We start from the raw sequence: 27066 nt of genomic DNA, 5'->3' as shown, positions 1-27066 counted from the left end.
AAAAGGGGAATCCGAGGTTGGTCGGTTCGGCATGTCGTGGGAGTGTGGAGGAGCTTCCAAGACATTGTGGCGGATTGGTTTGATCAACTTCGTCGAGATATTCCATTCGATGTCTGTCGGATATTGAGGCGAGCATTACGAGGGATGAGCACCGGGGTCAAGACACAAGTTGAGGTGTGGGGAGAGTTCATAAAGAAAAGGAGAAACCAACAACATGTGGGGTGGATAGCACCTACCAAGCACCATTCTTATTCTATAGTTGAGTTGGGGACCAACTCTTTTGAAGAAGAGGAGTATGATGAGGGCATCTTGCTCTACGCGGAGCATAGCATAGAACACGCGGGGCGTGGATCTGGGGACCACCGAGAAAAGGGGAAGACACGCGGAAAGGAGGTCATTAAGCACTCCACGCGGAGCGTATTAGCCAGTGCGCGGAGCATGGAGGATACTACTCCGGAGGACAGCTCAAGAGCTCATGCACACGGGGCGTGCCTCTTCATACTCGGGGCGCAGATCAGGCATCCGGACAAGTTACACCCAGGAGGTCAATTACGCGGGGCGTAACACCAGGGATGCCACACGTGAACTTCATCAACGAGATGCGTCAAGTCCAGGAGCTTGACTACGCGGGGCGTAGCAAGTCCCACGCGGGGCGTGTGGCGCTTGGAGTAAACTTCTTCACCAAGTTCTTCATGCTTGGGACCACTCCTTATTTACAATACTGCTACTCCCTAATTACCACTCTACCACTCCTATATTTACACCTATGCCACCTCCTTATTATTATCCCATTTTACCCTTAACCTTACTCTTTAATTAATTAGGTTAATCTACCCTTCATGTAAATTGACAATTAGGTTTTGAGGTGATATAAAATTCATCTCTTTCTCTTTGTAATAGTTAACTTTTTATCAATCAATATTATATCTTCTTCCTTGTGAAGTTTGTTAAGGTTTTCACCTTCAACAATGGAGATTTCACTATTCCTATGGATTTAGTCCATGAAACTTGGGATTCACTCCTTCTAGTTTAGCTAGAGAAGTTGGTATTTTTTGTAAGTTTACGATTAAAACTTTCAGATAAAACCGATCTGTATCATTTTCACTTTAAAAGGCAACGTTTTAGGTGTTTGGTTAGATAGCTTTTGTTTGTCTTTTACTGCTGAAACATAGTTTTTTACAATTGGAAAAGAAGTCTTTTCCAAAGGCAATCAGCAAACAGGAACAACAAACAGTAAGTAATCAAATAGACCTTTAATCTATTTTGTGAATTATATAATAACATTCTAAGGCACGTGCAACATATTTTCTGCATTTATTTTACTTTTTTACAACTGAATGATTAATTGATTACATTTTATACAAGTTTAGGGGGTTAGTTGAATATTTTGTGCAAGTTTATGGACTATCAAAACACTTTGAAAGTTTAGGAGCAATCAAATTTTTTAGACAAATTCAGAAAACAAATGATGTATTAAGATTATTTTTAATATATAATTACTATTAAATTTATATATATATAATAATTATTAGCGACATAGTTTTAAATAATTGAAATTTTAATCATTATTATATTGTAATTTATAATAATTGAAATAAATTTGGATTGGTTTAATACGTTACCAGCTCCCTGAACTTGTCCAAAATAGTAGATTGGATCTCTAAACTTTGCAAGTGTCTCATCAACTTCCTAAACTTGCTTATTTCGTATCACCAGCTCTCTAAACTTTGCAAGTGTCTCACCAGCTCCCTATACATTATAGGCAAGAATACTAATTAATTGTATTATAATAAATAAGAAAATAGAGCTAAATAAAAAAATAACATATAAAGTTAATAGGAGAAGAATATAACATGGTTAATTTAATTGTGACGTATATTTGTAAACGTTAAGGTTAAATTCGTATTATTTTATAAACGTTAAGCCTATATTGCTGTTATTTTGTACGTGAGGCATAAATTGATGCTATATTGTAAACGTTAAGCCTAAATTGATATTATGTTGTAAACGTTAAGTCTATATTGGTGTTATTTTGAACGTTGAGCCTAAATTGGTACTTTTCCAAAAAACTTAGACCTATTTTGGTATCTTATCCTTAATTTTTTTTATTGATTTGAAGTAATATAAAACTTAAGAACTTTTATGTAAATAAATGAAATCTAAGGTATCATAATGCTAACAGTATTATAGTTCATGGACTATGAATATAAATTTTAACTAAAAATAGAATTCAAAAGTTCAATTGCTTATTAACATAATCAACAGTCAGTGAATCAGTGGACTTGCAACAACTCCCGCCTCTCCCCTTCACTTCAATTTCAATAATCGAATCGCGACTCCTCTCCATCTCTTCATCAGTTTCATGCTTTCAATTTCGATCCTGTAAGTTCGAATTCCTGTAAATGTTTATTTCGTTCCTCTTTGATTGTTGTTGATTAGTTCCAGTAGAGTTGATTATTTAGATCTTCATATATGTTAGCATTTTGTAATTTCTTGCTTGTATTGATTTCTAGGTTTTGCTAATTTCTAAATTTCAATGCTGCAGTCCCTCTCTCTGGTCCTCTCCGTCACTGCTCGGCTTCTCTCTCACTCTATCTCGGTTCCTTGCTGCTCACTGGTTTGTCTCCCTTCGTTAATTTGTAATAATTATTTAAATAATTAGATAACTAGACCTTGCTTGGAATATTTTATCGAAGTTTCATGAATATATGTTGATAAGTTAAGCAGTAGAATTTTTCATGATCCTTAGAAGAAATGCAAAGAATTTTGTCGCAGCACAGAACGCCAGTTCATTCATTTCCTGCGTTGCAGATGTTTGTACAGGGCTTTTTTTTATTGAGTGTTGGTTTTTTTTTGTCACTCTTCTAATGATAATAAACAATTGATTAGGGTGATACTTGCCCTTTTGTCAATCAAAAAATTCATTGATGAGTCTAACATGTGTTTATTTCTAAAATATTTTTGTTGAATTCTTCTGGAGGACACAAGTTAGGGCAAAACTAATTCAGTATACTTGCAACGCAATAGCTATTTAGCAGAAAATCAGTTGTAGCAGTACCAAGGATTCTGATATGCTAACACTTCTATTCTTCCCGGTCCTCTCATACAACGGAAAGGTCCTCTCAATGCCTGAAAGCCCACATGGGATATAGACCGATTCTCTTTAGGGACAACAAGTGCCATTTGTTATATAGTTATTAGCTCAAGTACTGTCAAAACAATGTTAAATTAAAAAACGGCACTCTGCTGCCTCTTTCCTAAATAAAATACTGATACCCTCTGCCTTTGTTGCATGAGTCCAATGGCATTATGATAGAAAATGGGACCTCAATTGAGGTAACTTGTCTCTTTTAGTGACAAGTTATTTTTGTGGCTTTCGTACAATCTCTTTGATTATGATCCATAGCTAAACACCATCATCATTGAATCTTGGAAGGAAAGGCGTTAGTTATATGTGGCAATGAATCGTGCTCGAGAGAAACTATTTACTTTGTATGTTACAGTGGATTCAAATTGGCAGGTTTAATTTCAATAATCATTTTTGTTAATTTTTTGTTTTACTGCCACTTTCAAGTAAAAAAAATGTCTTTTCAAATGCTTCAACCTTCGCGGTTTTTCAATGAGATTCCGAATCACCTTCGATGCATCGCTTGTTTTACACAATTACACTTGTATTGAACTTGCAACTTAGGGCTGATATGTCTAGTTTTACTATAGAATCTTACAGTTGTTATCATCATATGGAAAAATAAATTATTGTTATTACTATCTTCAATCTTGTTTTTAACAGAGGGGTTGATTATAGAAAATTCAGTATTAGGCTCATGGATGAAGTTGAACAAAGAAAAATTCCCAAATAATCTGAATAAAATGGTCAAATAAATTGGTAATCTTAGTAAATGCAACATTGGGACATTCACTTGTACCGGAGCAGCTTCTTTTAGAATTAACCATTTCAACAGACAGTGCTTAAGTACCTCCAATTCTTGTACAACTTCTGTGCATCCATGTTGTGGAAAAAAGAAACAAGGCAACGAAGCATCACTTTTTAATTATTTAGTTATTTAAATCAATTTATCATAAGTTTGGTTTTAGTAGATAGGATTTGATGGCTATAGTTCTTGTAGAACTCTGCCGCATTCTTCCAGTTGTTGGGATTTGGTGTTTTTAGATGATTGAGCAGCTGCTATTTTGGGTTTTCTTAGATATGTTAATTCCTCTGCTATATTCATATAGATATTCTCTGAACATACACATAAAGTAGTTACACAACTGAGTGATAATGATGTGGTTTCTTGCTCATTAGTGTTGTTCAAACTATATTTGTTGCATCAATTGCTGATTACTGTTGTGCAAACTCTATCCAAATAAGCAGATTACTTGCTTCTCAAAGAGAAATTTAACAACAACCTCCAGATTAGCATTTTTTGTTGGCCACAACTGAAAGTGAGCTTCAAATATTACCATTATGGAAGGCATGGTAGCTAATTTTGCCTCGTGTTAGGCTCAACTCTTGTTACCCTCATTGATCTTACATACCTTGTTTCGGTCTGTTTCTCCAAGAGGTATATGTTCTCTTCTACCCTTTTCTTTAGTACCAAATTTGATGGTTGCACGACCTGGGTCTTTCTCGAAGTAATTTCTTTTCTTTTCCAAGTATGGTAGATATAATTTAGTGCCAAATTATTGGGTTCGTGCATTGTTTAACATTTAATGTTTCAGTCCGGTGCATCAGATATTGAATGTTTGTTGTTTCCGGTAAGTGTCTGTGTCAATTTTATGAAATACTACGATTATGAACTGAGCTTGCTAGTCTTTAATTTGTTGTAATATCCTCTATTACATACAACCCCACTGACGTTAAGTTGGTTTGTTTATTTGTTCAAGTTATTGCTGCAATTGATAGCAAAATCTTTGTGCATAATTCCTTCCCTGCTTAGGCCTTCTATCGGCTTATTCACCTTTTTCCCTAGCCCTTTTTTCTTCTCTGGCTAATCTCCCCCTCCTTACTGAAAAGCCCCTTGATCTATCTTTATTGTTCGAATAGGATGTGTTAAGCACCAGCCAGCCTATTCTTTTCACCTCCAAGTCTTACCTCGGCTTCACATACTCTTTCTACTCGGTAGCACCCCTTTTATTAGGTGCATTTGCATGACATGGTTGGATTCAATGGTTATATTTCTGTTATATATATATATATATATATATATATATATATATATATATATATATATATATATATATATATCTTTTACTGTTTATGGTTTATATATACATAATTTATTTGTAAAAAAAAAGGCGGTCCGGTGCACTACACGTCCCCGCTAAGCGAAGGTCCGGGGAGGGGTCCCACCATAAGGGTGTACTGGGGCAAGCCTTCCCCTGCCAATTTATTTGGCAAGAGGCCGCTCCTAAGACTCGAACCCGTGACCTCTCGGTCACACGACAACAACGTTACCGTTGCGCCACCGGGGAGGGGTCCCACCATAAGGGTGTACTGGGGCAAGCCTTCCGAAATAGACACAGGAATGTAATGCATATTACATTGCTTAATAATTTTTTGGCATGCATCCAAACATGATAATGTAATGAGTATTACATTATATTACAATTTTGATTCCATTAGTTCATTGATTACATTGTATTACAGTACCAAACGCCACCAAAGGTTATAAGTATTCAAAATACAAAAGAAAATCCCTTGCATCCCTCTTCGAGTCGGTGAATGAATTCAAGAATCAAAAGTGAATAATGGAAGATCCCAGAACATCGTCGCTGAAATTCTTCTCCGATCAGCAGCTCTGCTATGCTGATATCCTCACTCCCATTGAGGTAACCTTTCCGAACTCTTCGTCATTTGCTCAAGTGAAATCACATGTACAAGCTCTTCATTCATGTGCTTTCCCTTTGGAATGATTCATAAGGTTCGAGCCAGAATCGAAGTTGCAGTGCTCAATTTTCTGCGGATCTTGACTTCTCCTGATCCAGCAATATCAGATCTTCCTCTGGTATCATTTACATCACATTTTTGGGGGTTTTTTTTCCCAAATCAAGCAGAATATTAGTTCAATTGAATGTGTGAAATGAAACAGATCAAAAGAAAGTCGAGTAACAGCAGAATAAGTCGAGGATTGTTGACCGATCTTTCCTGGGTATTTTTGTCTCACTCGTCCAGTACAAGGTCTCTAATGAAAACAAATGCAGCTAAAGCATTTGTTCGAGGTACTGATCAAAACTCTCTCTCTTGCATCTTGTTCTTCTTCCATTAACATGACCTGAAATCTAATTATTTTCTGTTGATGTAGTGTGGAAGGTAATGGAGGAGTGCTTTCAGAATCTGGTTCAAGAAAAGAGAGTTACGCAGAGGGAGCTCTTTTACAGACTGCTTTGTACTTCGCCGGAGTATTTCTCATCTCAGCTGCAGGTTAACCGGACAATCCAAGGTCTATTTCCTGTTTTCTCCCCTTGTTTGTTCATATTCTTTATTGATAGGATACAAAGTCACGGTGTCTTCATCTGGACCACAGATGTTGTATCCTTGCTTCGGTGCAGCCGCTATAGCCTTGGAATCATGGCATCTAGCAGAGGACTTCTTGCTGGGCGCTTGTTGCTTCAGGCACCTAATTTAACTTAATCAAGTTTAGCAATCATTTCAGAGGACTTGTCGATGCAATTTACCTCTGCATTGCCTCATTCCTGGTTTGATTTTACTGTGGAAAATGTGACACAGGAGCCAAACCAAGATGCCTTAGACTGTACTGAATGTGGATCTTCTGGTTATGCCATTTCTGGTGACTTGAATTTGCTAGACAAATTGCTTATGAAGACAGATGCACGGTACATCATTGTGGTAGAGAAGGTACTAGTCACATCTCCTTTCATGAACATAAATACGTCAATCCAATTTCCCAAATTACGGCATCCCTCTTGGCTTTGCAGCATGCCATATTCCAGCGGTTGGCGGAGGATCGTATTTTCAATCAGATCCCAAGTATTCTCATCACAGCTAAGGGGTATCCTGATATAGCCACAAGGTACATCATAAACATTTGATAGCTGCTAAGAATTTAGCTTGAGCTGCCCATTGATGGCTTTGATATATCTCTATATTTCTAATCCAACGTAGGTTTCTTCTTCACCGAATGAGCCGCTCATTCCCAGAATTACCAATTTTAGGACTGGTTGACTGGTATGATGACCTATTCTAGTCGGTCAACTAGCCATTTGTTAGCACAACACAAGTGAATGATCCCTTCTAAATTTTGAAGGAATCCAGCTGGGTTAGCTATACTATGCACCTTCAAGTTTGGAAGCATAGGGATGGGCCTGGAGGCATATAGATATGGTATTTTCTTGCCAGTGTCATTTTTGGATTTTGTCTCCTTGACTACAACTGAAAACATTTACTAACACTTTCTTTATTGGCTTAATATATGATTACACACTTCAACTTGGCACTTTTTACCGTTTTACACCCTGTACTTCAACTTGGACCTATCACACACAACTTAAGTTATCAATATTGGACCTCCAGCACCCTCTTATTTACTGACTCGGCAGACTCTAAAGGGGAGCAACTTCATGCCATGTCAATTTTGAAGTTTGCCAAATAGAAAATAAGGGTATCGGAAATCCAAAATTTGACAAGTTTAGGCGAGTAATAGCTCCAGGTAGAAGTGCAGAATGCCAAACAAAAGAAGTGTCAAATTTTGGTGTGAAATAATATATGAAGCCTTCTTTCTTTCTTTGTGCAGCATGCAATGTCAAATGGCTTGGAGTAAGAGGGGATGATCTACAGCTTATACCTGAAGAATCACTAGTACCCCTCAAGCCTCGGGACTTGCAGATTGCTAAAAGCTTGATGTCCTCAGAAATTATGCCGGTAGAGTTTCTGATGGGTAAATTGCAACGACGGTTATTGAAGTTTGAGGTCTATTTTATAAAAGTTATTGAACTTCATATTCTTTCGATTAAGTCACTGAACTTTCCTTTTTTATTTCAATAAAGTCACTTCAGTCAATTCAGACCGAAAAAGTCATGGAGTAATGATGTGATAGCCATGTGGCAGAAAAAAAAAATGCATATCATGTTTACTTAATCCAACTGCTTGAACTATTGTGGCAGCCAAAAAATGTAATTTTTTTTTGTTGTTGTTGTCATTTGGTTGTCATATCATAAGTAAAAACAAGTTTTCTCTAACGTGCCTCTCATGTCGTTATTCTAGTGACTTTTGATGTTTAAATTTATGGAATGACTTGATTGAAGTAAAAAGGAAAGTTCATTGGCTTCAGTGACCATCGACGCCGTTTACCCAATCTCTGATCTTAATCACAAATTTTCTATATTGGAAGAAAAACTGCATACTGAATGGCTAATACTTGTATTTGACAGGAGAGTCACAAGGATGAACTAGCTTTAATGGTTGAAAGTGGCAAAAGGGCAGAAATTGAGGCTTTGTTCTTCCATGGATATGATTATCTTGGAAAATACATAGCAAAGAAGATTGTGCAAGCTAGCTACATCTAACAGTTGCTGTACGTTATTGACATGTTATATATAGGACTCAGTTTAGTAAATAGAGGTTTGAGGTGAAATTATAGTTTTAGACTAATTGTAGAGTTTGAGTAGTCAAAACTTCTAGTAGTGTGTGAGATAGCATTTTGGACTCAAACAGCTAATTTAGAAAAAGTTTGTGTTAGAAGTTTTTCAGTTAGATAATTGAAACATTTATAATAAAACACTTGCTTGTTTCTAACTACTACCTTTAATTGTCTTGCCTATTAAATATGAAAATGAAAAATATTATCATTATCAATATTGTTGTTTGAAAATTTGATCAAATTGAAATCAATTGAATTGAGATTTAAAGAAGATGAGGTTGTTTTTGGACATTCTTGAGAGATTTAATTTTAATAGACTGTATCGGTTCATTAATATTTTATAGTCTTCATGTTACTAAATTTTAGAGTATTATTTTGTTCACTTGAATATAAATTAGTATTTATATTAAACTACTAATTTTTTTAACTTTTATATATTAATAAGGACCTTAGGATCTGATGACATATTAAATATTAATTTATTGTAAAAAAAATTGTTTATAATCATATTGATAAACATATAAATATTTATTCATTTCTACAAAATTATATTTGTCAATTAAAAAATCACTATTTAAATGTGAATTATTAAAAAAGAAAATAATAACTCTAAAAAAAATAGACAGAATAGAAATATATTTATATTTATTATTTCATACGGCTACTAAATTTTACGAAATATAGGTTATGCATTACCATACATGTTTACACAATGTAAATAAATACCTTGAAGATGAAGAGGATGAGGTTGAGAACCTTCCAAATGTTGTAAATGTTGTAATGACTTTAATCTTTTGCTATTATGAATTGTGGTTATTAAAAAGTTAATAATTTTTTTTATAGAAATTGGGACGAGACAGAACTTGAGCGAGGTGAGCACCCATGGTCCAAGAACTGTCAAACCCGTAATATATAAATAAACGAAAAAATGAATGTTTGAACAAGAGAAGATGAAGGAGAACAAACAAAAGAAGCGGGAAGGAGAAAAGATAGAAAAAGTCAAGAGAAACCTATTATATGTTAGCATTTATTTATGTAAAGATTATAGATATTAGGTAATTAGATGTGATTTACTAGTACTTAATTAGATATGATTTAGTACTTAATTATTTATCGTATTTTAGAAATATTAATTATTATTTTTTTTATGAGAATGTATATATCTTCATTAAATACGAAAAGAACAAGTACAACAAGAAACGGGAAAGGTATAAAACCTTACAAAATCCACAATGGGACGAAAATGACTACAAATAGCATAAAAAGCCATAAAATGTACAAAATTCACAAAAAAAACAATAAAACATATACTTCATCAAAATCCAAATCCGCAGAAAAAAATATTAATTATTATTATTATTATTATTATTATTATTATTTTAGTATGTCGTGTTGTTCAAGCACAATATATAGAACTTGCAAATACCTCATATTTTCTTTGTTTGATAATCTATCTAGCCACTTAAATTAAAATAATAAGCATTTATTTAATTCAAATATGTCCCACAAGTCATATTAATTAAGTTAAATTTACTTATTTTTATAAATCAAATAAACATTATTAGAAAATCATTTGACTTCCTTTCCTGTTTCTACAAAAAAAAAAAAAATCATTTGACATTTGTAAGATAAGATTAATGATTTTGATATATTAAGAATAAAATTACCAATATGGATTAAGAAATAAATATTACCGTTATATGGGACAGTTATATAACCAACCGGGGTTTTTTTTTTTTGTTTTTTTTTTTTTTGTAATTTAACACTATTTGACTTTGTCAATGTGTTCAACAAAGCCAAACATGTCACCATTAATCAAATTCTTTAATTTATTAATGGTGCAAAATCCTACTCTATTTTATAATAATAGTAATAAATAAAATACAAGTTCTTTTTACTATACGTGAAAAAGGCAAATTATTAGAAGCATCCGGTTCTTCATATCAAATGGAAAACTTTCCATACATATTTTGACACGTGTAATATGGACCCACATATATTATAAGCAGGGCCGGTCCTGGGCCTAGACCAGGAGTGCCGTGGCCTAGGGCCCAAGGCTGTAAGGGGGCCCAAAAAAATTATTAGTCTACGTTATGTATATAAAATGGTAAAAAATAATTTATAACAACTTGTATAAATGTCTTAGTGGTAAGACTTGCAACCTTCATCTTAAAGCTTCTGTGTTTGAATCCCCACAAAAGCATATTTTTTTTAGATATAATGTTGGAAAAGCAATTTTTTTTTTCAAAAACCAAAATTATACGAATTCATTTTTAAAACCTCATTTAAACTCATTTACAATTATATCAAATAATACTTTAAGTTATGTTATATATAATACTTTGAGTTATGTTAAACAAATAAAATCATTATTTTTAATATATTTTCAAGATTAAGGTTTATAAATTAAGAGTCTAAAATATATTTAGTAAAGTTTAGAATTTATGAATTGAAGTCTAAATTTTTTTTACTTAAAGTAAAAAATCATACTCTGTTTCTTATATAAGAAAAATAATGACATATTGAAAGTAATTTTGATGATATGATTTAATTGTGAAACATGCAATAAAAAAAATTATTGGCAAATTTTTTAACAAATAGGTTAGTTTTTTTTTTATCCAAAATGAGTTAAATGTCTCATATGAAAATACTCCAAGGGGCAAATATTATCAAATAATACCTTATTAGCCAAACGATAAATTTTGAATACTACATGGATCAAATAGGAGTTTAATACATAATTTAAAGAAATTATAAAACATTTTTTTTATTTTGGATAAACATTGTATTTAGTGAACGTAATAAAACATATCGTCTAATTACTAATAAAATACTTTTCTATTTATCATATATTGAAAGTGAACTCGTAAAATGTGATTTTCAGAAGATATATTTATTGATGACGATAGTAATAGTAGAATAGTGATTTAAATGGAAAAAAATTGTTATTTGAAAAACGATTTTTGAAATTTTTTGTTACGTACAATTTTTTTTCATAGGGGCCTTTATTCCTTAATTTGCCTAGGGTCCATGAATTGTCAGGACCGGCCCTGATTATAAGAGGCTCCACTATTTTAATTATTACGTGGAGTCACACTATACGTGTCCAAATATGAATTGAGGGTCCTCCGAGTGACATGGAAGACACAGTGCTTAATATAAGAACTCGTGAAAAAGACATAAATTAATTAGTTTTTTAAGTTCAAACATGTCACTATTAATCACATCCTAACACCAGAACTCTCCATGTGATAGATGTTACTAAAAGAAAAGTACGCTCTAACAACACTATTTTAGCTAGGGGTGTGCATCGGTACAAAACCGAACCGAAAAATCGAATACCGAAATGATCAAAATAATTAACACCGATACCGAACCGAATAATAGGTAAAACCGAACTGAAATATGCGGTTCGGTTCGGTTTAAACCGAACGAACCGAATTAAGTTAAAAATAACAAATAAAATCACTATATTTTCTCATCAAATTTACCTCAACAACAACAAAAATTGAAATATTTCCCAAAATATATCTATATTGAGTTATTATCTCAACAATAATAAACAAATTAAACTTGTATAATCAAATATATGTCAAACCAAACCGAACTGAATACCGAAATACACTTAAAATTAAAATCGATGCCGAACCAAAATGTTAAAAAACCGAACCAAAAAACTGAATTCACTTAGTTCAGTTCGGTATGCGGTTTAACCCAAACCGATGCACACCCTAATTTTAGCTGCACGTGTCTCGTGGGCTTAACAAAAAAACAAGCCCAACATAGAAAAGGAAAAAGAAAATACAGAGAAAGATTGTTCTCAACTCGCGTTGCTTCCCTCGTTCCAGGTCTAAGCTTGCGTCTCCTTTCTTTCCCCCTCTCTCGGTGCGCTCGTTCTATGTCTAGCCCTGCTTCTCCTTTCTTCCCTTTCTCTCCGTTCTATCGTCCAAAACAGGCTGGCCGTATGGAGTATATCGATGGGGAAATCAAATCCCAATTACAGATCCGATCCCGAGGTGATAATCACTCCGGGTCACTACGGCCAGGTAATCTTTTCATCTCTACCTCCTTTTTATATTTCGTTGCCTTGAGCTAATAGATGTGATTCAAGTGATTATTGTCTTCTGTCTGCTTGCTTGATGTCCTGCTAGAAATAGTTCTTAAGTTTCGATACCTTGTTTTTCTCCACTGTATGTGCACTTTATAAAATTTTAGTTTCTGAATCTACTATTAACAGGCTGGCCGTATGGAGTATATCGATGGTGAAATCAAATCCCAATTACAGATCCGATCCCGAGGTCACAATCACCCCGGGTCACTACGGCCAGGTAATCTTTTCATCTCTACCTCCTTTTTATATTTCGTTGCCTTGAGCTAATAGATGTGATTCAAGTGAAGATTGTCTTCTGTCTGCTTGCTTGATGTCCTGCTAGAAATAGTTCTTTAAGTTTCGATACCTTGTTTTTCTCCACTGTATGTGCACTTTATAAAATTTTAGTTTCTGAATCTACTATTAACAACCACTTTAAAACATCATTCGTCTTTCGTGCTTGAGGTCAAGTGCACTTTTGAGGGACGAGGAGATTTGTAATGTATATCAGAAAAGGTAGAACCTCAGCAGATTAGATTTGCTTTTGAATTTTGAGTTAGCTGCTCTGTTTTCAAATTTTCAATATGCTGAGGTTTTTTTTTCATGAAATCCTGTTCTTTGATATATCCGATGAATGAAGTGTTATGTATTTTTGATGATGATTCTTTTAATACAATTTTGTTGTACTGCAGATAGCAGACCAAAGCTAGTTCCTGGATCCCCTGAAGGATACTCTGGAGTCTTTCCTTGTGAGTTTGTAATGCATTGCTTTTGAGTAACTTAACTTTTGGACTGTCAGGCCACATTGATCCTAACTTAATCACCATTCTTTAAGTTTAAACATGTTACCATTAATCAAATTCCAACACCAGACTCTGGCATGTCACCATTAATCAAATGTCACCATACAGACCCTAGCATATCACAGGTGTTTAGGTTTACAACACCAGACTTTGGCATGTCACAGGTGTCCTAAGTTTACAACACCAGACTCTGGCATGTGTTTCTAGGTTTACAGGTGTCCAGGTTTATAACAGGTGTCCAGGTTTATAACACCAGGCTCTGGCATGTGTTTCTAGGTTTACAGGTGTCCAGGTTTATAATGCCAGATGTGTTTCTAGATTTATAGGTGTCCATTTGTATAACAGGTGTCCAGATTTATAACAGGTGTCCAGATTTATAACAGGTGTCTAGGTTTATAACACCAGACTCTGGCATGTGGAATACACCTGATGTCATCTTCTCTGTCTTAAATTGATATGTGACATGTGATTTCTTCTCTATCTTAGATCATCTTCTTAATATTTGCAATGAGTTTTTCTGCTATAAATTAGAAACGTATGATGAGGGGTTGAAGCAATCAATTGGTGAAAGCAGACTAAAATGGCTTCCAGCAAAAACCTCCTACTCGCCGACCTTGCTTCTTCTGGACTTAAACATGTTCCTTCCAACTACATCCGTCCTATCTCCGACCGTCCAAATCTCGACGACGTTCAACTATCCGACGACTCCATTTCATTGATTGATCTCCAACACTTTCACGGTCCTGATCACTGTCTTCTTGTTGACAGCATCGGCAAAGCTTGTCTGCATGATGGCTTCTTTCAGGTTTTCTCCGTTTCTTTATCAGTTCAGTTTTCTTCTGCACTTATGTGTAGTTCAATTGCAGCGAGATATGGTCATGAATTAAAATGAATGAGGCTTAGACTATATTTTTTATTTCAAATTGTGCATTGACAAGATAATGATATTAGTAGACTGATTTTGATTTTCAGGTGAAGAACCATGGAATATCGGAGGAAACGATTAATAGCATAATGAACACGGCAAGGAACTTCTTTAACCTGCCAGAAAGTGAGAGGTTGAAGAGTTATTCTGACGATCCAACTAAAACCACCAGACTTTCAACGAGTTTCAATGTCAAAACTGAAAAGGTCGCCAACTGGAGAGACTTCTTGCGACTCCATTGTTATCCTCTCGAGGATTACATTCATGAATGGCCTTCCAACCCTCCACAATTCAGGTACCTCAATAAAGCATTTCAGGCCCTTCAACTTTTTGGTTTTTACACGTTTAACCCATGAAATTTTTAATTCCACATATTAAGCCTGACTATTTGTAGTTCAATAAGAGAGGCAATTTTGGATTATTGTATGAAACATTGTTATGTTATATATATGTTGGAACATATGCATAAAATGATAATTCGTGTTATGTGTTATGTTAGTCAAGTTGTCCCTCTATATATTATTGTATTAGGGTTTGACTATTTCATTAGTACTTGTCAACGGTATATAAAGTTAGAATCAAATTACCAATTTGATCCTGCCTTATTCGGAAATATATAAGGAGATTCAGGAGTTCAATATCAAATGGAACTCTACATACACTTGTCAATAAGTTTACTGAGAGTTCCATTTGACATGAAATTCTATAAGGCGTCTTTTCTCTTTCTTTCACTTGTTACCCTCCCCAATTTGTAAAGATATGTAGACATTTCCAGTATCAAAAGCTTGTTCATAAAGGTCTAATCACTTCAAGTTTGATAACAACAAATTTGTAAAAGTGCTTAAAGTGACTTAATCAATTCATTTAAGTCCTAACTAGTAGAACAAATGAAAATTTAGGCAAGTGAAGCGTGAATGACTAAAGTTCAAGTTCTATTGATCACGGTTAAATAAGTTTAAAAGGCTAATAAGTCATCATTTGAAAGAGTTGTATACAAGTAGAGCCAATAAAAATGGTTGTGTCAATTTGGTAACCAGGTACTCAATCTTATCTTCAGTTCACAAACTAAAGCCACAATTAACCTAGGGTTTCATGTGATGATGGCACGTCAATCCAATTTAATAACGTGTCATTATCTCAGTGGTCCAAGACCAGTTGGTCCTGGACATAGGACTGAAGGGATTTTATGTGTAAAATTTGCAAAGTTGAAACAATTAGAATGATTTATTCCTTTTCATATACGTATTTTACATTTATGTATGGAAATGTGACAGGACAACCGTAGCTGAATACAGCACAAGGGTGAGAGAGCTGGTCCTTTGTTTGCTGGGACTTATATCAGAAAGCTTAGGCTTGGATAAAGATTATATAAACCAATCACTAAGCAAACATGGACAACATATGGCAATGAACTATTATCCACCATGTCCAGAGCCAGATCTTACTTTTGGACTGCCAGGCCACACTGATCCTAACTTAATCACTGTTCTTCTTCAAGACCATGTCCCCGGACTGCAAGTTCTCCGCAATCATAAATGGATTGCTGTTAATCCCATTCCTAACACCTTCATTGTCAACATTGGAGATCAAATGGAGGTAATTAGTAATGGAAAATACAAGAGTGTGCTTCATAGAGCAGTTGTGAATTCTCAAGAAGGAAGAATCTCAATTCCAACATTTTATTGCCCTTCTTCTGATGCTGTTATTCGACCTGCTCCGGCTTTGATCGACGATCATCATCCGGCGGTCTATAGAGATTTCACATATGCTGAATACTATCAGAAATTCTGGAACAAAGAACTTGCAGAAGGATGCCGCTTGGACCTTTTCAAGATTCCTTGATTGGGGAAAGATGAGTTTACGGTAGGGGAATGTGATGTTTTTCGTAGCAAAAGAGATTGTGTGTTTTTCTTAAACATAATCTCTTTTTGTGGGTTAGAAGAAAACTAGGAAAGTTCAGATCTTGGTAGGTGAAAGTATTCAAGAAGTTTGTTTCTTTTTTTGTATATACATGTTAAAGTAATAAAACGTCTGTTTCTTTAAAATACTTTGCAGTTTCTTTCATTATTTTTTTGACAAAATTGATTTTTCTTGCAATTATTTTAGATAGTTGTTAATATTGTCACTTTTTTTTTTCAAACAAGAGGAATTCATTAAAAACTGATATTTAAAAGGGAGAGGACGATCTATCCATTTTCTCCATAATCTGTGTAGAAATGACAATGTGATTTGCTATCTTCTGACAAAAGAAACTGAATACTTAACAATATCTTGAGTAAGGGAATTACTGTAACTAATAATAAAACCAAATAGGGAGCCGATGGCGCGATTCTTCTAGAGTGCTGGTAGAGAATATACTACAAACAAGGGGTAATATGGAAATCACACGAAATATGATTTGAGGCGAAATGTGATTTGAGGCACATTTAGAGTTAGTTATAGACAAGAGTGTTTTAGTTAATATATATATAGAGCGGAATATGAGTCTTATCCCTCAAATCTTATATCCAATAGGGTGGTGGTATAAAGAGGTGGGATAAGCTCGTGCTATTTTAATAGAATGGAAAATAGTAAAATGTATTATTTTATCCCTATTTATATTCTACATACCAAACATTAAATAATAATTCTCGACTATCATATTTTTATTTTTATCCCAACCATTTATCTTTATCATTATCCTTGTCCCAATAGAATACCAAACGTCGGGTTTTTGTTAAGTAGTTTAACCTTGTGTTTATACAATATTAATTCCAATAATGTTAAATTCTACATGTACCTTACTTTAGTTTCATAGATTATCGCTCATCCCGTCATTTTCCGTTCCATTTATTAGCTTTATCAAGTCTATTAACTATTTTTGTTTTTGTAGCTATTGCCAAAAATTCATATTCATCTAAAAAATCATTTTGTTTGATAACCTTATGCGTAAATTACTTTGCCTTATTTTCTTTAGCAAATGAGCATTTTAATCTGTTTTTACCCTTTCGAATTGTATCTCAGTTCTATACGTTATGCCCAGTGGCGAATCCAGGATTTGAGGGAGCGGAGGGCAAAATTCTACGTAAAAAAATGTAATATTATTCAATTTTTTGTGACGAAAAATACAAAATCATTCAATTGTCATGCATTATTTTCATGATTTTTTTTTGATAAAAAACGTAAATTATAATGTTTCCGACTCGTAATCATCCATTTCCGGGATTCTCGGGTTGTTACGCATCAAATATCCCTAACGTTTTGGGTCAGGTGCAATTTTACCCCTAACATCTAAAATGGTGCAATTTTACCTCTAATGTTTGTAGCCAATAGCAATTTTATCCCTAACGTTGCTAAATTGGATCAATTTCAGACACTATTATAAAATACAGTCATTTTTTTCTTTATTTTGCACCAATTTTACCTCTAACGTTGATAAATTGGATCAATTTCAAACACTATTATTCATGACCGAAAAGACAGTTTGATGAATTATTTCTCAAATTGACCCAATTTATCAACGTTAGGGGTAAAATTGCTCTTGGCTTCCAATATTAGGGATAAAATTGTATCATTTTAGACGTTAGGGATAAAATTGCTCCTGACCCAAAACATTAGGGGTATTTTTGCACTTTAACCCTTAATTTTGGATTTTAAAAAAAAAATTAATGGAATGAAGGGGGGCAAATGCCCCCTTTGACCCCCCTACATCCGCCCCTTGGTTATACCTAACATTTTCATTTTAAGCTTTGGTTTTGCCTTTTTAGTTATTCGAATTTGTTATTTTTTTTAGATAATTCAAATAATTTTAAGTGGTCAATTTTAGCGTCTTCTAATATAAAGTACATATATTTTTTTTTTCTTATTCTACACCAGTTGCACATATCTGTTAGTTCTAAAAAAGAGATTTCATATTTTTCTGTGATATAATAATAATATTGAAAATCAATATTTATAAATTCGGCGAAATATTTGAATTTTTTTTTTATCCTAACTCATACAATAGACTATTTTTTTTTTTTTTAAATTTCACGTCTAATTATATATTTGTGATCTGTTACTAATGATATAATACACATGTGAAGTGTAGATGACAATATTCATGACCAAGATGACACTTTGATGAATTATTTCTCAAATTGACCCAACTTGTTAATGTTAGGGGTAAAAGTGTTCTTGACAATATTGATGAGCAAGAGGACACAATGAATTATTTCTCAAATTGACCCAACTTATTAATATTAGGGGTAAAAATGCTTTTGACCCCAATATTAAAAGGTATAATTACACCATTTTAATATAGTCCATATCGATGGTGAAATCAAATCCCAATTACAGTCACTCTGGGAACAGCTAGGTAATTTTTTCATCTCTACCTCATTTTTATATTTCGTTGCCTTGAGCTAATATTGTGATAGCTCCAACACAACCATATACTGGATCTCTTACTCGATTTTCGACTTCGTAGGCTAGTGAATTCACTGCATCTTCTCTCAGTTATCAACTAATAATTTTATATTCAACGTTTATTTTTAGTATTTATCAAACAGTTATCAAATAAAGTTGACTTGACTGATAAAGGATCTCAAGTCGTTTAAGTTAAATATCGATGGCATATGCATAAAGCTTAATTGGAAAATGATGTATTTAAAGGGTGTCTGGCGAACCTTAAACCGAAAAATCGAACAAACTATATATAAAAAAAAGTATTTATCAAATCGTTACATTATTAAAACTTCCGGTAATATTCACCGTTTATTTAATTTTCAATTTTATTAAACAGAAAATTTGTTTGCCGTGACTGCGGAGCGGTGCTTATGGCAGCAAGTGATTCATCCAGTACACAGGAGAAAGCTTGATCAAACACCTACTTGGGACTGTTGCTAGTGTTTGTGTTTTTATGATTCTTATCCTATTCACTTGGAAAAGGGTATTCATAAACTTGGAACGTTATGTGCGCTTTTCTTTTCTTTTTTTTTTCAATATTTATGTTTTCAGTTTGAAGCTTTTGAAATCCTTCACTCCTTTATGCTGTAATTGTTCGTTAGTGCTGAAATTTTCAATTAAATGGAAAAGACTTGTCTTTATCTCAATTTAATCTTTGATAAATAAGAGATTAATTAGTACTCCAACGTAAATTCCCATTATATATAAATCATTTTAATAAATAATTCTTTTTCCAAAATATAAATCATTTTAGTTGTCCAAGAATTTGTAATCTGATTTTTTTATTCCTAACATTGAATTTTTGTCAAAAAATGTATTTTTTAAAATTTATTCAGCAACTATTACATGAGAGAGAATTTTTTTTAAGTTAACCAATATAAATTCATTAATTTAAATTTATAGCTTTACTTATATAATGGTACAGATAGAATACTATTTATTCTAATTTTCTCTATTCAGTTTGGTTTCAACATTATCTCAGTTTCAATTAGGATAGCTTACATCTAAAAGTTGTTCATGCAAAATATGTAACTGACATGTTAGAGATAAACAAACTCAACAGCAACCGCCCCAGATCATAGTTCAGAAGTTTCTGATAATGTTTTTTTTATCAATTTTGTTTGAAGATGAAGAATTTAGAATTTAGTTGGTTGAAGTGAAAACAGTGGGCTTGCGTGATTTTCAAATCAATTACATGTTTCAAAGGTTGTAAAAAACGTTAGATCCTAGTCAGACGGACAAAACCCTCAAAGATTAATCGGAAACTAATCAGAAATTAATCGAATTTTTATTTTTATATTTATTAATCAACAAATTGTTATATAAATTCAATTAAAATATGTATTATACTATCTAAAAATAATAATACAAAATTATTTAATATAGAAAAACACATATATTTGTAATATATATTTTTAAAAATTAGTAAATATTAATATTTCAACATCATTAAAACAACTCAAAAGTGAATTATAATATAGAAAAAAAATCATAATAAAAAATACTTTTGTTCAAGGGTGCCCAAGCGGCTAAAAATCGCTTAGGGACCACAAAAATGTCTAGAGGAACTAATCGGAAAAAATCGCGACAGATTCTCGATTTCGAACACCTAGGCGTGTTTCAGAGGCAGGTCTGGACAAAAATTGTCAATCAGCACCCTTCATTCAAGGCAATATTTTCCATATTGGATTCGAACAAGACCAGCTTTATTTAGTTCAAGATTCATTAAATTGTTTAGGTTAAGAATTTAGAGTTCAATGAGATATGTTGTTCTAGTTAAAATATTTAAGTGCTGGTAACAATGAATTCTTTAGTATGTAGAGTCTAATTCTTTAGTAATTCTCAAAATCAGCCATGTGTAGGGCAGAATGAGGTGCTTAAGGAGTTTGAGGTAGCAAGTATTTATAAATCAATTGAGACTGTGAAGTTCGTTTGGCACATTGGTGAAGATGCTCTGACCAATCGCTAGGTTTTTCTCGTCCAGTTCTGATGATTTGAAGTCGGCAGAAAGAATGCGAAATTGGAGGTTAGATTAGGAATTATATTGAGATTTATTTGCATTTTCCTGAAGAATATCCAAAATGGAAAACCCGGATGAAGCGAAAGTGTTCGCTGTGGGAAAGGGACTTGTGATGGCTAGAGAGAATAAGTTGATAGACTCTTGAAGTAGAATACACTTCTGTCTGCACTCTATCTCAAGATTCATCAACTTCCCTCTCTGCTTCATTCGAGTTTTCCACTTCGAATGCTTTCTTCATGAAACCACAAATAAACCTCCCGGCATTATTCCTAATCCAACCCCCATTTCTGCACCCAATCACTCACTCAGACGATGGGATCCGGAAGAGAAAAATCTAGCGATTAATCAGAGCATCCTCATCAATGTGCCAAAATTTACCAAACGAGCTCCATGCCTTGACTTAGCTGTTTGCTACTACCTCCTCAACTTTGTTGTTTACTTGAAGCTCCTTAAGCTACTCTTCTTCCCTACGCATGACTAATTTTGAAAATTACAAAAGAATTAAACTACGTACTATAGAATTCATTCCTACCAGCACTTAAATCGCTAAACTAGAACAATTTAATGAATCTCGAACTAATTCACAGAGAAATAAAACTAGCCTTTATCCAGGATGGAAGATATCACCTTGAATGAGCAGACACCGATTGACAATGTTTATCCAAACCTGCCCCTGAAACACGTAGTTACCAATTAAATTCCACCGTTTGAAGGTTGCATTATAAAATGAATTGATTTGAAAATCACATAAGCCCACAATTGTTCATCTCCGAAACTAGATTCTTCTTCCTCACCTCAAAAAATGGAGTTCTTTCTCAAATATTAGAAAATGATGTTTTAACCTTCTCCATAGTCCTAGCACTTGAAGTAGCAGTATCCATGATTTTGTTTTCATATTGATTCCTACTCTAATATGATAAGAAAATAGAAGATGATGTTTTAACCTTCTCCATAGACCTAGACTTGAGTAGCAGTATTGATGATATTTTTTCATGTTAACTCCTACTCTAATATGATAAAGCAATTTCTTAACTGTAGATATCGTCGAAATACCACTTTTTAACTTCAAAACCTTAAAAACTCATGCTCATAAAATTATGCCCAGGCACACCTCCAACAAGGCAGTAGACTCACAACTCACAAAGGCGTGCATCTCTTGAACAGAACCTGTCTTTTTGTTCTCGAGCAACAAGCCTAAAGGCTAGCACCTTTTACGTCTGAGGTGCGCTTTTGATAACTATTGGGTCAGATACAATAAAATAATCAACTATTGAGTTAATAGAGAAAAGGAATAAAGTATAAATTTAGCCCTAAGGTTATTAGAGAAGAGCGGATTTAACTTCTACATACGGTGCGATCTTAAGCCTGACATTTACTAGAAGATGTAATTTCAACCCGCATTAACGAAAAATATTTTTTTTTCTTTTACGATCTCATGTTGTGACCACCGTCCAACCTCCAGTGTTCACGCTCACCGAATAAGACTTAAAAGTGTACATTTTTATTAATGAAAAAAACTTATCTTTTGATAACAAGACTTGAAATTGCATGATCTAATAAATATTAGGCTTGAATATGCTCTAACCCAATAACCCATATCTTATCCCATAGAAAAATGATTTGAAGAATATTCCTCGTTATTCAAGCATCAACTCTTACAAAATTGTTATGGTGATAATGACCATCTGATACAAATCGTTTATACCCTCAATGAATTTTACAAAACCAAACAATACACATGTAGGCAGATTCAAAAAATAAAATAAAAAAACTACAACTAATACATGAACCACTAGATGCATGATGTAGATATGATTATAAAAAATCGTATGAGCAACTGAATCCTACCAAAATTTTCAGCCTCACCTCCTGCAATTGAGAGAGACTCTTTTTCCCTCAATACAGAACTTCTGACTACCTTCCAGCTGCAAACACAACAAAAAGAAAATGTCATCATACACATAAATAGGACTGTCAACAGCACAGAGATTCCCAGTGCCGCTGCGGATCCACCCTGACAGGAAATCCCTGAAAATGTTTTCCAGAGGACAGGGATGAGGAAATTTTTAAAACAAAAAAAAAAATTCCTGCATGGGGTCCTAGAGCCTTGGCGCAGGGCACGAAAGCGTGCCTAACGCATTAAAAAAAATCAAAATACAATAAATACTTAATCATAACAATATTATTAACCATAAATGCCAACATGCGATAAACCCCATATTCTAAAGTTCAATGTTCAACTAAATGGTAAATCCTAAGTTGACTGGTAGCTACTTCTCATCAAACATTCATCAATCATCAATCATCACTCTCCTCATCTCCAACATCATCAAATTCTTCTTCAAGGATCTGATCTTCTTCATCCTTAGCATACTCATCAACTACATCAGTTTCCCATTGTGAATCTATGTCTCTTCAAAGTCTTTTTTTTAGCCACAAGATGTGACTAATCCAATGTGGAGATTAAAACCCTAGAACAATCCTCAAAAAAGCCATATGACATATAGGCGTGCCTCTTATAACCACAACCAGGCACAAAGACACGCCTTGCCATCGACTTGGCAACAGCGCACGCCTTTGGGGGTGCTAAGGCACTCGGCCTGGTGCCTTATGCGTCTGGAGCCTTAGGCGCGCCTTTAACAACTATGCCCTGAAATATTAGGGGACAGGGACAAGGGAACCATTCCTTGTCCCCGACCAACCCTACACATAAAGGTCAGATAGTCCACAGATGAAGGGAGAGATGAGAGAGGATTGTGATTCGAAAATCTATGAATACTATCCATGCAATAGAGAGAAAATTACTTAACATGCCTAATGAATCGACAGCCCAAATTACTTGAAAATAACTAAGTCCTGGAATAAAGAAAGAGAAAATAAAAACATTTACAAAATGCTACCAATGGTAGCTGTATTTTCATACCTTTTGTTTCAAGAAAGCAATAGCATCTCTTTTCGAAGAGAAATTGGAAAAAACAGAAGAGGAATGTTCTTCAATAAGAACTTTCAGCTTTTTTAGCTTCATTGACTCTCCAGGGACCTGAAGTGATAATCAATTTATGTGAGAAAAACCATAATAGTTATACAAAGCTAGCAATGTGGTATGCCATACCTGACGTAGGAGCTGTCTACACAGCTTTTTTAACTTCAACTTTTGGTCATCAGATTTTTCAATTTCTGGAGAATCATCAAGTTTTCGTTTTCCCAAGGAACCCAAATCAGCAGTCTTCTTAGTATCAGCATTCTTTTCGACATTACTTGTTGCCGGAATGTCATCTTCTTCTTCCGATGAACCAAAATCACCAGTATCTGTATCACAGTCGGCGGAATCATCATCATCACCACTATCACTAAAAGATGTCTTTTTTCCCTGAAACCGAACACCAGCAATTTTTTTTGGTCGATCTTTAATACCCAATCCTTGCTTTCCAGCAGTGGCTTTATCCTGGAAAATATTGAAGCAGGAGAATAGTTTTAATAGATTATCAAATCCAGCAATTTCCACCTACCTCTATAACGCTATGCCTAACATGCACCGGTCAAAATGAATTCTTTTCGTGAAGCATGAATTGCAACAGATGAATACAATTTAAGGTTTCAGAGTAATCAGTCAGCATCATTTTGGAAATGTCAATGAAATTAACAGGAAAAATCAATAGAGAATGCAATAAGAGAATGGGAAACATCTCTCTTCGAATAATATTTGCAGAATTGACAGCATAAAAATAAAAAATTCAATTAAAAAAACATGGCAGAGTGGAGAAATGAGAGGGGAAGCATGTTTTTTAGAAGTCGGTTATGGGGAAAAGAGTTGGAAAGACACATACTTGCACAAGTTTGTACAGGTTCTCTTGATCTTCTTCATGGAATGCAGTCCTTTTATTAGGATTTTCAGCATTTCCGGTTCCGCTTGATTTCTTTTTCTTTCGTGATCCAAGGAAACCTCCAGAGACAAATCCAGATTTAAAACCCCACCAGTCTGGAGAAATATCTTTAGTTTTGCATCCTGTGACAAATAAATTGAAGCACTTCTTACGCAATGAACTTATATAATCTTCTCGAGTCCACAGAAAAAAGGAAACAGTAGATTGATAAGCCAAGGAAATCAAAAAGAATGTTTCTGGCAAACCTGGTTTGCCGAGAATAAATAATCGTAAGCATTTTATATAAACTGATTTGTTCAATCACCAAGACGAACTGAATAATTAACCTAAATATTTAAAAACTAAAGCCAACACCAAGTAGCAAAGAACACAGAAGTTCGTGCACAGCCAGTTCTCTTATTAATGTATCCAACACATGCCAAAAACAAAGACATCTTCGTCGTCTAAACAAGCAAGAAGGGTAATTTAGTCAAGCAAGAATAACCTCCTTCCATCAACAATACATTAGCATCAGGGCTTTTAAAGTCACAGGCAGTAAAAGTATAACAAGATTTAGACTTTAGAGCCAGAATATTACTTTTACTAGAAAAAGTTAAATTACTCGAGATGATTAACTGGATTGTTTCAAACGAGGTCACTAAATATATCAGCTGTGTCTTAAGACTTGAACTTTACCTCCAGAATAAATAACTTCAGTCTCAAATGCCTCTGCAGACTGGGGTTCACTTTCTACATCTGGTTGGGATGATGAGTCATCTCTTTTGACCTGCAGCAAAAATTAAGCAGTGGTGAAATCAAATAAATATAAATTCCATTTTAAATCCAAAAATTTCAACCTAACAAAAATAAATTTTGACAAGCATATTCAGAATTCAATTGGAAATGGATACTAAAATCCATACCTCATAGACTGCACTTCAGCTACTAAGTCATGTTTAGGACATAAGGAACACATAACACACGGGAATTCCCAAAAGTTTTAAAACTTACCAAAATTCCCTCAAGATCCTTTGAAGAATATGCTTGAACAAGCTTCCCTCTCTCTCTCCTTTTATATCTGATGAACATTTAGACATGAGATAATATGGCATTAAACAAACAATTGCACCAGAACAAGTGATCCACAACCATTAACTACAGAATTCTGAAACTGATAGATAGATGCAAAAAGACAGAGTTAACAGCACCGACCTTCCCTGTGGTCGAGTTGGCTTGGGAATGGACTCCTGGTGATCACTAGACGCGCCAATCTCTGTTTGATCTTGTGTAGTCTTCTTCTCAACAGCTATCATACAAAGAAACCATAGTTGTAAGACAAAATTTAATAAATTAAATATCTAACCTACTATTATCTATGGTCAGTGCCTTACCTTCATCAGTCGGTTGTGCTGCTTGCTGTCAATTGAACAAAAAAAATGGAGGCAGGAAGAGGTTAGAAGTCAAATTGCTCGATAAGACATTCAACATATTAGAGTTGCACAAATGAAAGTTGAATAACTAACAGGCAGCATACCACTCTCAATCTTTTAAGAATACTATCAAACTGAGTAGTATCAAATGCCCAATTGTTTGGCTTCTCCAAACCAACACCTGTTTGAAATTTCGGAAACATAAGAGATGAAAATTTAATAGTGATAAACAAAAAAGTGAAAAGTACATCATACACGAGTCCATATACCAATATATAAACATTTGCGTGTGCAAAATATATACTAGCTGGTGTACAAACTCTTCCCCAAACTTGTTCACTCAATAATCACATTCACTTCAACGCCTCATCACATTAACTAGAAACATATCAATGATATCATACAAAACTTGAAACTGAAACACATTTTCTACGGTTGGTGATTTTCTCATCAAACGAGTACATGATGATCTATAGATTAAAGAAATAGATACCGTAATAGAATATACAAGTTAAAAAAATAGCTAAAATTCAATTACCAATAGTGTCCTGTTTGTTCTTAACTTTAACGTGTCCCTTGATCCCCTGCTTGTCTTTCCCTAGCCCCTCCCCTTCCTCCCATCCCTACAGATAGAAAATCAACAACAAAAATCCTCATCAATAAAGGAAAAGGAGCTAGCTCTTGTTAGCAAATAGACGCACATCTATAACATATACGCTCAGATATATGTAATTACCATTTGTTTCATGAGACGGAAAGCAGCGGATGCTCTTGCGACGCCGACATAGCAAACAGGGGCTTCAGGTGCGGCCATGATCGCCGCTTTTGTTTCTTCCTCTGCTTATTTGTTTCGCCGGCGAATTATAGCTGTTTCTTTTCACAAAATGAAGGAATGGAGAAGAAAATTGTA

At 34.1% G+C, this 27066-nt stretch overlaps 3 protein-coding genes across 9 annotated transcripts; 2 read left to right on the top strand and 1 right to left on the bottom strand.

The window, feature by feature from the left end:
- Nucleotides 1-2263: 2263 nt before the first annotated feature.
- On the top strand, nt 2264-8769 carry LOC136210868 (meiotic recombination protein SPO11-2). 5 transcript variants are annotated; one of them, XM_066002293.1, is made up of 14 exons: nt 2264-2382; nt 2546-2617; nt 4376-4565; nt 5651-5832; nt 5925-6008; nt 6093-6222; nt 6306-6443; nt 6528-6616; nt 6731-6859; nt 6940-7034; nt 7127-7189; nt 7269-7345; nt 7755-7882; nt 8392-8769. In XM_066002293.1, exons 4-14 carry the CDS (start codon nt 5752-5754, stop codon nt 8524-8526), a joined length of 1149 nt encoding a protein of 382 aa, XP_065858365.1. In that variant the 5' UTR covers nt 2264-2382; nt 2546-2617; nt 4376-4565; nt 5651-5751; the 3' UTR covers nt 8527-8769. The 5 variants fall into 5 exon arrangements, with proteins under 5 accessions (XP_065858365.1, XP_065858366.1, XP_065858362.1 ...); XM_066002294.1 differs by having other exon boundaries at nt 7755-7898; XM_066002290.1 differs by having other exon boundaries at nt 6306-6616.
- A 3659-nt stretch (nt 8770-12428) lies between these two features.
- Nucleotides 12429-16463, top strand: LOC136210867 (protein DMR6-LIKE OXYGENASE 2-like). Of its 3 annotated transcripts, none has more exons than XM_066002287.1 (6): nt 12429-12646; nt 12838-12928; nt 13383-13439; nt 14068-14298; nt 14466-14713; nt 15693-16463. In XM_066002287.1, exons 4-6 carry the CDS (start codon nt 14074-14076, stop codon nt 16258-16260), a joined length of 1041 nt encoding a protein of 346 aa, XP_065858359.1. In that variant the 5' UTR covers nt 12429-12646; nt 12838-12928; nt 13383-13439; nt 14068-14073; the 3' UTR covers nt 16261-16463. The 3 variants fall into 3 exon arrangements, with proteins under 3 accessions (XP_065858359.1, XP_065858358.1, XP_065858357.1); XM_066002286.1 differs by having other exon boundaries at nt 14025-14298; XM_066002285.1 differs by having other exon boundaries at nt 13980-14298.
- Nucleotides 16464-22479: 6016 nt separating this feature from the next.
- On the bottom strand, nt 22480-27066 carry LOC136210866 (G-patch domain-containing protein 1). The gene is made up of 11 exons (XM_066002284.1): nt 26893-27066; nt 26695-26779; nt 26261-26337; nt 26118-26142; nt 25939-26032; nt 25738-25804; nt 25423-25513; nt 24691-24869; nt 23976-24308; nt 23787-23903; nt 22480-22788 (listed from the first exon to the last, which is right to left on the bottom strand). Exons 1-11 carry the CDS (start codon nt 26968-26970, stop codon nt 22726-22728), a joined length of 1209 nt encoding a protein of 402 aa, XP_065858356.1. The 5' UTR covers nt 26971-27066; the 3' UTR covers nt 22480-22725.

Source organism: Euphorbia lathyris, chromosome 1, assembly GCF_963576675.1.
Source record: "Euphorbia lathyris chromosome 1, ddEupLath1.1, whole genome shotgun sequence".
Lineage (NCBI taxonomy): Eukaryota > Viridiplantae > Streptophyta > Magnoliopsida > Malpighiales > Euphorbiaceae > Euphorbia > Euphorbia lathyris.
Note: the sequence above shows the minus strand (reverse complement) of the source record. Positions and strands in the feature narration are given on the sequence as shown.

What these genes read in the sequence shown, in the direction of transcription:
- LOC136210868 (XM_066002292.1), top strand. Translation starts at nt 5,752, where the DNA reads ATGGAAGATCCCAGAACATCGTCGCTGAAATTCTTCTCCGATCAGCAG. An exon ending in CTGGGCGCTTGTTGCTTCAG is followed by an intron (nt 6,617 to 6,730) that starts GCACCTAATTTA and finishes AATGTGACACAG; the next exon opens with GAGCCAAACCAAGATGCCTT. An exon ending in CCTGGAGGCATATAGATATG is followed by an intron (nt 7,346 to 7,754) that starts GTATTTTCTTGC and finishes TTCTTTGTGCAG; the next exon opens with CATGCAATGTCAAATGGCTT.
- LOC136210867 (XM_066002287.1), top strand. Translation starts at nt 14,074, where the DNA reads ATGGCTTCCAGCAAAAACCTCCTACTCGCCGACCTTGCTTCTTCTGGA. An exon ending in TGCATGATGGCTTCTTTCAG is followed by an intron (nt 14,299 to 14,465) that starts GTTTTCTCCGTT and finishes TTTGATTTTCAG; the next exon opens with GTGAAGAACCATGGAATATC. An exon ending in TCCAACCCTCCACAATTCAG is followed by an intron (nt 14,714 to 15,692) that starts GTACCTCAATAA and finishes GAAATGTGACAG; the next exon opens with GACAACCGTAGCTGAATACA.
- LOC136210866 (XM_066002284.1), bottom strand. Translation starts at nt 26,970, where the DNA reads ATGGCCGCACCTGAAGCCCCTGTTTGCTATGTCGGCGTCGCAAGAGCA. An exon ending in AGGATCTTGAGGGAATTTTG is followed by an intron (nt 25,514 to 25,737) that starts GTAAGTTTTAAA and finishes TTTTTGCTGCAG; the next exon opens with GTCAAAAGAGATGACTCATC. An exon ending in TGAAGTTATTTATTCTGGAG is followed by an intron (nt 24,870 to 25,422) that starts GTAAAGTTCAAG and finishes TATTTGTCACAG; the next exon opens with GATGCAAAACTAAAGATATT.